At 49.9% G+C, this 10,806-nt stretch overlaps 1 protein-coding gene across 2 annotated transcripts; it reads right to left on the bottom strand.

Annotated features, from left to right (window-relative positions):
- Positions 1-4,332: 4,332 nt before the first annotated feature.
- On the bottom strand, positions 4,333-8,146 carry MARCKS (myristoylated alanine rich protein kinase C substrate). Of its 2 annotated transcripts, XM_040060164.2 has the most exons (3): positions 8,010-8,146; positions 7,586-7,758; positions 4,333-6,424 (listed from the first exon to the last, which is right to left on the bottom strand). In XM_040060164.2, exons 2-3 carry the CDS (start codon positions 7,682-7,684, stop codon positions 5,669-5,671), a joined length of 855 nt encoding a protein of 284 aa, XP_039916098.1. In that variant the 5' UTR covers positions 7,685-7,758; positions 8,010-8,146; the 3' UTR covers positions 4,333-5,668. The 2 variants fall into 2 exon arrangements, with proteins under 2 accessions (XP_039916098.1, XP_039916097.1); XM_040060163.2 differs by having other exon boundaries at positions 7,586-8,079.
- Positions 8,147-10,806: the final 2,660 nt, after the last annotated feature.

Genomic DNA, 10,806 nt, shown 5'->3' on the forward strand with positions numbered 1-10,806 from the left:
GAGAACTACTATTCCATATATCTTGTTTGTGTCTTTCTAATTGCATATATTAATGTCTTGTTTTACTTAGTGCCTTGATAGTCCTGTTTTGGATAAACATGCCTTCCTGCAGCAAAGACTGAGGGCAAAGATGTGTAAATAATACTTGTAACCATTCTCAAGACTTCAAAACGTTCTAAAAACCTTTATGTCACCTCCACCAGGTAACATCATATCCTTAAAATGGGGCATTCTGAATCTGAATTCCTTGGTATAAAGAATACCCCTTGCTTTCATATAAAAAGTATACTCAACAATACAACCCAAATTTACATATTTCTAACTCTGTACTTCATTCACAGGGCAATACTTTGGTCACCCTTCTGTTTAGGCATAAATGCCACTTTGATCCCATTGCTAACCCTCCTCTGATCTTCCCAACAGGCAGTGTTTCCACCGCAGGGCAATCCCAACAGCTGTCCCAGTAAACGCATCACGAAACGCACTGCTACATCTTCCCTTTCTCAATGCTCAGACAAACAACAGGCCTTACAAGCTCCCCACCACACCGGCTCTCCCTAGGGCAAGCCAGTACCCATCCTTCACTTGGTAGCACCACTCCTCACGCTCCCCACTCGCGGGACTCTGCCTCTGCCCTGCCGGACTCATCGCAATGCCGAGAGCTCCCACCCACCGACAGTTATCAGAGGATCTCGGATTTGTAAGGAGAACAAATTAATCCCACGGTCTACACCATGTTATGAAACAAGATACCGTTTTCACTTGCTTCTTACTCCAGGTAAAAAAGGACCTGCTTGTTGGATCTGGTTTTCCAAATAACAGGACGGGACTGTTGGGAGACGTTCCTCAAGCTTTCATTGCAACATCAGCCTCAATACAGGGTGAGACAATTGAAAGATGGCAACAGCTCACGTCTTGCCAACAGCAGCCGAAGTTCTCTTGTCACAAGGCCTTTCAAAAGTTTTCTGACCAATAGCAAATTGTTAAGAGCCCACAGACATCTGCATTAAGCAATCATTTAAACTACACATATACCTTATATCTAACCATAGGTGTTTGTTTCATTTTTTTTTGTTATTTAAGAACTTTTTATACTCTTTTATAAATAAAGCCTCCTTATTAAACTTTTCTATTATCTTGCTTAATATATTTTTCTACTGGCTAAGGCCAAACTCTACACAGCACAAAAATACAGTCTTACTGTTCTGTGTCCTTAATCTAGTATCTTTTTGACTCTAAGCCTTACATCCCCACTGCTATGCAAGCTTTCTTCTTTTTCTATTTCCCACACCTGCTTTATTCTACCTCAGTGACCTGAGCATGGTTAAAGAAAAAAAAAAAAAAAAAAAAAAAAAGTCCTAAGCTAGAATCAGGATGCTTTCAACTAAGCGACATCATTACGAAAAACACATTTCACCTCAGTCTCTCAAAACAAACAAACAAACACTGAAACCAGTCCAATACCACCAGTGATGACATTTTACTACTCTTTCACTATACAAAATACCATAAAGACTGAATTCACAAGACTAATTTTGCAGGAAACCATTAAGCAGCATTACAGTTTCAGACTAGAATGTATATTATTCTAGATTTTTTTAAAGGCAATAATTAAGGACTTGTAAGTTAGAAAAACTCAAACAATCAAAACAGATTAAAACCTTTGACTTTTATCTGATCATCTGCAAGTGAAGTTCAAGAGTTAGCTGTTTCAAACAGTAATGCAGAAAACATTCTTCAAACGCAGACAACATCATAATAAAGGAGTAAAATACATACGCAATGCTTGGATCTAAGACAACCAACAGGAGTTTTTAGATATGGCAGAAGCTCATACAAGACGATTTGTATCCAAGGATTCTGGACACAATCAAGAAGGTGATGGCACTCCAGCAGAAGACAAAACCCGTATTCCACTTCCCTCACCCATCTCACCTTCCCCTTTTCCCATCTTGCTTCCTTGCCTGAAGGCAAAGCCTCTACAGTTTCACACTAGTAAGTATCAGGGCCAGATACAAAACTCAAGTACTTGAAGTCAGACACCTTGATTTGGAAGGTCTGAAATGTAGTTTAGATACTACTAAGATAGGAATGAGATCTAAAGCAGTTTTGTACAACCAGGTTACATTCTTGAACAAGGAAAACTGTTGTCTCAGTCTAAGTAAATAAACACAAGAAGCAAATCTCTAGACCTGCTAGTCAGGCAAAATTAGATTCCAGTGTAAGTTTTACCTAAGAATATGACACTGTTTCAGCACAACAGAAATCACCTGGTTCATAGCAATAATAATATTCTGCTTAAAAAGAACCACAATATAGGAAAATTTGTTTGAAATCACACATTTTAAATTCACATATGCTCTGAGAAAATTCATTGAAGTTACAAACTTATTATAATTAGCATTTTCATTGAAGAAACCAATATAATCGAAAAAAGTCTAAAGCTTTCTCAGTAAGAAGATGAACCACATGACCAATCACTAATACCTAGCCCCTTCATTTTTCTTGTACATAAATAAGGATATTCCACAATTCCACAGAAATGACTGCTCATGTACCCTGGGGACCCAGGGAGGAAAGATGCTCCTGCACAATTCTCTGGCAGGAGGTAGAAGCTCGAAACTCCTCCATTTCCATGATTCCAAGCCTTTTCTTGACTTCTGTCTTCTTAAACCACACAGTGGAAAACTGGCATCATCAAATCTCACTCAACTGCTGGGACAGGAAGAGCAGACCACGAAACCGGTGTTCTTAAGATGCACTTTTGAAACTCTATCACTGTTAGGGCTTGGAAATATATTTCAAGTCAAGTCAAGCCACAGAATGACAAAGCCCCAAGCCAAAAGTCCATCTGCCAGGAGCAGGAGCAATTCTGCATTCCCAGGCAGAGGAAGTACTTCAGAAACCACCAGCTGAGTGAGGGAAAAAAAAAACCATAAAAGCTTGAGAGGTTAACAAAAACCTGAGAAAGAACTTTACTAGCAACTATTTTCTTCATATGTACATACAGTTTCACAAAAATAAAAAAGGAAAAAAGAAGAAATTCAGACTTCTCTTTAAGAATTCTTGGAATTAAATATATATATTTATTAAAAAGAGACGTTGACTCTATGGCCAAGACATTATGCGTCTCAGAACAGGTTTTTACAGCCATGTTATAAAAACCCCTTAGCAAAGCAGTTATGCACTAGACTTCAAACACATGTACTCCAAGAATGACACTGGTGTGGAGGATCTTGTTTTACATCCATTTATTTTTGTCCCTCAGCAATTATAGCATAGTTTCAATACATTTCTAAAGTTATAGAGAAATACCAGGGCAACTAGAGTACATACAAGCCAAAGTTAAAATGGTAGACAGCTGAATTAAAAACCAAAAAAAACAAAACAAAAAAACCCAAAGAAAACAAAAAGAAGTATGCATTCAGCAGGAAATCTACTATACTTCATTCAGTTTATGCTTTGTTCTTTAGGGAACAAGGTGCTAACGTGCCATTTTCTCATAAAATGAATCATAATTGCTTCCAAAGAGTTTCTGCTGAAAATGGTGGAAGCAAATAAGTGTAACACTAAACTTTCTCCTATAAACTTAGAAGCAACACTTTCTTGAATCAATTTCCACCCTCCAAACACCACTGCTGCTTTTCTTACATGAACTCACTGTTTTATTAAGGCATAATTGCCCTGAGCAATATGCTGGAAATTAGCCAAAAAGCCTAACAATTAGAGGCAAGCACCAAGTAATTTTTTTTTTTTTTAATTGATAAATTTTGAAATAGGTTTTGAAACTCACCTGTACTTGGGAGTAGCACTTGAGGAAAAAAAGAAAATATTGCTTTTAATTACTTTAAGTAGAATGGCAGTGTTATTCTCCCCCTTCTCCTTCCAGTCATTGAGGTACCAAAGCAGGACCAGCATACCAAGATCACAGTGGGACATCCGCTCAAGAGCATAATTTTTAAGCAACTCAGCATAAAAATTTCAGTGCCCCACCCTAAGCAAATCATATTAAATCTTATTTTCCTCAAGAGGCAAGACCCTCATAACACTGGATACCTCTGGTCTTAAAAGCAAAATGGAGCCTGGAGAGGAGAATCATACATTGTACATGCCCAGACTGCCTTCCAGTCTTCTTTTTAAAGCCAGAAAAGCCTACAAATTACCTGGTGCACTGCACACTTTCTCTGTAAAATGCACAGTATTACAGAGTCCAAGATCCAGGAAGGAACTTTTCAAAGCTAGTGCTAACAGCACACATGACTGTCTCTGTACAAATTTAGGCAAAACTGGCTAGTCCCTTTAAGCTACCAGAGTATCCATAAAAGAAAGACAACCAAATTATACATTTTATTCACATTTATTTTTCGCTTTTAGTGTGCTCACAGAAAATTAGAACACCTTAAGCAGGAGTTTAATAGCAATTTTTGTAAGCAAAGTTACATTCCATCTCTAAGTCAAATTGGTCAAAGCTTCTCCAGTATTTACAAAAACATGATAGACAAGATGCTACACAAAAAAAAAAACCAAAAAAAAAAAACCAAAAAACCAAAAAAAACCCCAAAAAACCCCATTGCATCTGAAGTTTTCCTTTATTTTCAAAGACAACTGGAAAAGAAAGCATTGTCTGCTGTAATCAAAAACATACCACAGTATAAACAGTAACCATTCCACTTATCACAGCTTGGTTGAGTTTAAAATTTGTGTTTAAAAGGTCCAAGATGACTGCAGTTTTACAAAAATGGGCAGGGTGGAAAGAGTTGCAAACTTCATGTGCTTCTGGATATCAAGATTTGTTTTTTTTTTTTTATACAATAGTCACAGTTAAAAACACCCTGCTGGTAATACATAATTACACTTTATTAAGGTCATAAACCAGCAATAAACAATAAAGCCTATACAACTTGTATTTCTACTTAATCACTGACTGATACAGCTAACATGAGATAAGTGAAAAGTTCCTATGGTTTAAATGAATTCCTAAGACTATGATCTCTTTATCTGGGTATTGATTTTTATTATTTTTTTTTTTTCCTTTTTCCTTTCCTTCTTAATCAAGACTTGTAGTGTTGTAAACCTTATAGAACATCTGCCTCACAAAATACATCGTAATAACTTTCTTTTAAAAAAAAGACTAACCCCTTACATCATTTCTGGCGGGGCGCGCTCCAGGCAAGGGCTGCGCGCCCCGGGTTCCCCACTGCGGCCCGTCACTTCATTTGATATCCCTTATTGACCCACCCATCTCCTTCATATATGGGCATGTCCATAGACCGATCGGCAAAAGTTTTATAATATGAAGAGAGTTGCAAAGTATGAAATTAAAAAATAAACTAACAAAACAAAAATTAAAAAACAACGGAAAAAAAAAATAAACCGAACCAACCGAAACAAAACATTAATACTGATGAAAAAAAAAACCCGGAAAAAACCAAAATATAGAGGATGGGAGAGGAAGGCGGAGGGGGGCTCCCCTCCGCCCGTTGGAATGGCGGCAACACATAACGATTTGAGATGGGAGCTGCGGGGGGGAGAGAAAAAAAAGAAACGAGACATCTTTTAAATCAATCCCTGGTTGTAGACAAGTTCTCCGAGACCAGTACCTGGCACCACTCCAAAAACAAACAGGGGGGAAGAAAAGTCCGTCGGCGAGGGGCGGCGGCAGCGCTGACTACTCCGCCGACTCGGCGGCGGGTCCCTCCGGACTGCTCTCGGCGGGGGGCTCCTGCCGCGCCGGCTCCTCCGCGGGGGCCGCCTCCTGCTCGCCGCTGCCCGCCTCGCTCGTGGCGGCGCCGGCGCCCGCCGCCTCCTCCGCCTTCCCCTCCGCTGCCTGCTGAGGCGGCTGCTGCTCCTCGGCCGCCGCCGATGCCGGGGCCTCTTCTCCCGCCGCCTTCTCGGGAGCGGCCTCGTCCGATTTGGCCTCCTGCGAGTCCCCCGCCTCCTCCTTCGCCGCCTCGGCGCTGCCGGCCGCGCACGCCTCCTCGACGGCCGCCTTGCCCTCCTCGCTGCCCGCCGCCTCGGGGGCCGCCGCCGCCTCCTCCTTCCCGCCCTCCGCCGCCGCGGCGGCGGCGCCGCCCTCGCCCTCGGCCCCCTCGCCGGCCTCCTTCTTGTTCTTCTTGAAGGAGAAGCCGCTGAGCTTAAAGGACTTCTTGAAGGAAAAGCGCTTCTTTTTTTTTTTCGGGGTCTCGCTGCTGGACGAGGGGGTCGCGCCCTCCTCAGTCTTGGGGGAGGACTCGCCCTCCGCCGGGGAGGCCGGCTCGGTGCTCTCCGCCTCTCCCGCCTCCTTCTCGGAGGCGGGCTCCGACGAGGCCGCCTCCTCCTTGCCCGTCTCCTCGGCGGGCGCGCTGCCGTTCGCCTGAACCTCCTCCTTGCCCGCCTCCGCCGCCGCGGGGGAGGCGTCGCCGTTCACTTTCAAGTGGCCGTTCTCCTGCAAGACAAGCACCAGCGTTACCGGCGGTGCCCGGGGGGGGGGTCGCGGGGCGCCGCCGCCGCCCTCCCCGCCCGCCGGCCTGGCCTCGCCGCTTCCCGCGGCCCCGAGCCTCGCGCTCTCTCCGGGCCGGGCGCCCCCAGCGGCGGGCGGAGCGCGCTGCGGCCGCCAGAGGGCGCCCCGGCTCCACGCAGCGGCGGCCGCGCCGCGCACACCCCGCCCTCGGCGCGCCCCGTCCAAGCCGCGGCGGCGGCGCGGGCGGGGAAGGCGAACAAAGCTGCGCCCGGCCCGGCCCCGGCCCCCCGCCCCGCCGCGGCCCCTCTGCGCCCGGGCGGTGCGGCGCGAGGCGCCCCCGCCTTCGCCCCCCCCCCCCTCCGCACTCACGCCGCATTTGCATCTTCAGGCGCCCGGAGCGCGGCTGGCTGCCCCGGGCGGCAGCTGCGGGGGCGGCGGGGGGTAGCTGCCCTCGACGCGCCGCCGCCGCGCGGGGCAGCGGCGGCACGGCCAGCCGGGCTCACGCGTGGGGAGGGGGCGCGGGTGAGTGACGAAGCCGTGCCCCGCGGCTGCCGAGCCCCCGGCGGGGCCGCCACGGACGGGGCGGGCGGCGCGGCCCCCGGCCCGCGCTCCCTCCCGAGGGGTCTGCCCACGGAGCCCCCTGCCCGGCGGCCCCGGGCCCCGCCACTGCACGGCCATCCGGCTCTGCCGCGAGAGGCGTTCCGGAGAGGCGCCGAGCGTCTTCGGGAGGAGGTTAAGCGGGCAGAAAAGCCAAGCGGTGTAAGGTCCTTCCGTTTATGAGCCATTGGGACACTCCACCATAATACACGCGGGATTAAAAAAAAAAAAAAAAAAAAAAAAAAAAAAAAAAAAAGGAAAGAAAGAACCGTGCCCCTTCCCCCCCCCCCCCCCCGCCCCCCCCCGACCCCCTCTCAGGAAAGATAAAGGAACGAATCATTCAAAGCCGAGCCCGTTTAACCAAAATAAAGAAATTATTCCTTTGCCTCGAGTTGCAAAGATAAAAGGATCGACCGTATTCTCCATTGAATGTGCCACTGGGGCATCAAAGGAAGAAGAATTAAACAGGATGCGAAAGAGAGTCCGTCGAAGTCGGCTTAAAAAAAGGAGCAGATTTAATATTTTTTTTTAATTTCTTTTCGTTTTTACCTGTCCATTCGCCTTGGACGGAGATGCAGCCACTGCTTCCCCAGGTTTCTCGGCGGAGGCTTCGCCTTTTGCAGCGGTCTTGGAGAACTGGGCACCCATGCTGTCTTATTCAACAAAGAAACTCAACAGATCCAAAAGGAGGGGAAACAAAGAGCGTTGGGTTGGTATAAATACTGGGCGACCAGCAGCAGCAGCAACACACACACACACCAGAGGGGGAAAAAAAAAGAGAAGAGAGAACAGAACCGATTATAATGCACTCCTTTTAAAAAATTTAAAGTTGTAGAGATCAAAAAACAGCAGCACAGGAGGGAGGGGAAAAAAAGGGAGGAAAAAGTCGAGCAAAAAAAAAAAAAAAAAAAAAAAAAGGAGCCCAAGTTTAGTAAAAAAGAAGTAATAAAAAATCCCAGATTTGTAGCCGTACTGTAGACAAGGAGAAAATGGAGAAATCTCCCTGGTTGCTAATAAGATGCGGAGTCCAACGCCCAAGTGCACAGATGAATGGGCTTCCCGAGCGGTGACGGCAGCGCTCCGCCCGGCGCCGGCCAATCGCGGCCGCCGCGCACAAAGGGGGGCGGGGCTCGCCCGCCCGGCGAACAATGGAGCCGCGATGGCAGCGGTTTGAAATCGGCCCCCGGCCGATAATGAATGTGCCGCTCCGCTCCGCTCCGCTCCGCCGCGGCGCGGGCGGGCGCGCCGGGCCCCGCGCCGGGCCGCCAACAAAACACCCCGAGCGAGAGCGAGCGAGCGAGCGAGAGAGAGAGAGAGAGAGCGGGGCGGGCGGGCTGGGACAATGGTGCGAGGGGCGTGCGGGTGAGTGCGAGTGCGAGTGTGAGTGAGAGCGTCCCGGCCCCGCCGCACGCCCCCGTCCGCTGCCGCCGTGAGAGAGCAACAGATAGTGTGTGCGAGCCCCGGGAGGGGGAGAGAGGGAAGGAGGGGATTTGCTGCTTGCTTCTCCCCCCCCACCCCCCCTTTGTTTCTTGGTTGGCTTTTTTTTTTTTTTTTTTCTTCCCCGGGTTTAATTGGTCGCGATTGTTAAATCGCCCCCAATTTGGAAGGTATTTGAACCACGTAGATCGGGTTTCGCCGAACGAAAACACGAGTCGAAATTAGTAGGTCTGTAGGCCAGATGTTGCAAACGCTAAAGCAGCGGCAGCAGGAGCCGCTGCCGGAGCAGAAACGGACCCCTCCCCCATAGCGATATTGGCTTGGAATAAAATATTTTGTGATTAGCCTACGGCTCTAATTAAATTCTGATGTCTGATTATTCCTGATTTGCGTTTTTAAAGTATTTTCTGAGGCGGTGACCCACTTCACGATTACATTTCCATGCACTCAAGTAGTGGGCGAAGCGACGTTATCAGGGAAACATTCGCGCTTTCCCAAACCTCAGCCCCGAGTGTGTATTTACGTTGAATTTAAACCCTCGAAGAAGATGTAACACGAAACTAATGCACGCGAATTACCGGTGATCTGGGGCGCTTATCAGCGCTGGGGTGGGCGAAATATCACGGACCCGAGTGATTTCCTTTCTCTGGGGAGGGGGCAGCGTGTGCGGGGAGCTGGCCGGCTCCCTCCCTCCGTGCTGCGATGCGGGGAAGGCTGGCCTAGACCTCCCCCCACCCCGACACCCCCATCCCCTTTTAAGGAGCAGAAACGAGCGTCAGAACGATCGTTTCCCATAGTCGGGTAATCTCCTCCGAACGCCTCTTGTTTATAAACAAGGATGTTAAAATGATTCCGATAATGAAGGGCTGCGGAGCGGGGAGGCTCGGCTCAGCCGCCCACCTCCCTCTCCCCGCGGATTGCCGGGGCTGGCGGCGCCGCGGTGGGCTTCGGTGCGGACGCCGAGAGCCGCCTCTCGGCAACCCCGGCGAGGGCAGCCGGCTGCTTTCAACCGCTCGAGGGGAATATTTCGTTTCTTGGGGGGCAGAAAGGGGCATTTGGCCGGTGTTTTTTTTTTTTTTTATCGAGGGGGATAGAACCTTTCCCTCCCGTCGCATTTCACGCACAGCCCCTCCGCCGCCGCCGCTCCCTTTGTCTCGGCCGCCGCCGCCCGCCCCGCCGAGCACGGCGCAGCAGCGTCCCGCTCCCCCGGGGGCAGCCCCCACGCCCACCCGTGCGCTCCGCACCGGCAGCACCCGCGGCCCCGGGGCCGGCGCGGGGGGCGGCCGCCGGCCCTGCCGGGGTGACCGCCCACGACAGGGCGGGGGTGCCGAGGGTGCCGCCGCCGCGAGGCTCTCTCGGCGGGGCCGCGCCGCCGGGAGGTTTCCCTGGCGACGGCGGGGGGCGGCGGGGCCTCCGCGGTGGGATCGGGAGAGGAGCGGGGCGGGAGCGGCTCTGCCCTCCCCGGCGTCACCTGCGGCCGCCGGCTCCGCTGCTGCGGGGCCGGGCCGGGCCGGGCCGGGCTCGGCGGGACCGGGTGGGGCCGGGGTCCTGGCCAAAGGCGCCGCGGCAGCAGCTGCCGGGGGCCGCCGTGGCTGGAGCCGCTCTCCGGGGATCCCCCGGCTGCCGCCTCTCCGGGGAGCGCTGGTGGAGTGGTGTGCGGCAGCGGGCACCGGCGGCAGAAGGGATGGAGCGAGCTGCGGAGGGCTCACCTTACGGCGTGACTGCACCGCACCGTGGGGCACGGCCAACCGGACAGCTTCCTCTTCGGGATCCTCCCCGCTTCTCAACTGCACGCGTAGTGTTTTGTCTGCTCCTTTTAATCTGGATATTAAGGAAACCGTGATTTTGTTGTTGGTGGTTTGGGCTTTTTATCTTTTTAGACTGGTTGATGTAACAGATCACCTAAGAAGACCTGCTGGAAGACCGTGACCGGACTTCGCCATCAGTATCAAAAGGCACCTGTCCATCCTGAACGGATATATGCAATTTCACCGGCACGGGCTTAGGCATTTCTACTTTCTACCGTAGATACCTCTGAATTTCAGAGTAGTGTCACTGAAAAATCTCACATAGTGACTTGGAGTTTAAACAGTGTGCTTTCCATTATGCTTTTGATATGTTTTCCAACCATTTCAATGTTTTACGACTTGAAAAAGAGAAAATATAAAAGACTAAGCCTTGACTGTTCTTACTCTAGGTACTTAGTTCCACAAGTTCTTCTATAGAGTCTCTGGACAAGCAGGAAATCTGGGATATTTGTATGGTCCTTCTCTCAGTCCCAGTGCAATTAAAATCCAGACAACTATCTCTAACCCAAACCCTTGACTGTGAGG

Source organism: Hirundo rustica, chromosome 3 (assembly GCF_015227805.2).
Source record: "Hirundo rustica isolate bHirRus1 chromosome 3, bHirRus1.pri.v3, whole genome shotgun sequence".
NCBI classification, from domain to species: Eukaryota; Metazoa; Chordata; class Aves; order Passeriformes; family Hirundinidae; genus Hirundo; species Hirundo rustica.

Excerpts from the sequence above, each read along its gene's own strand:
- MARCKS (XM_040060164.2), bottom strand. The coding sequence starts at position 7,684 with ATGGGTGCCCAGTTCTCCAAGACCGCTGCAAAAGGCGAAGCCTCCGCC. Across the intron at positions 6,425-7,585 it reads CGTCCAAGGCGAATGGACAG|GAGAACGGCCACTTGAAAGT; the intron begins GTAAAAACGAAA and ends CTTGTCTTGCAG.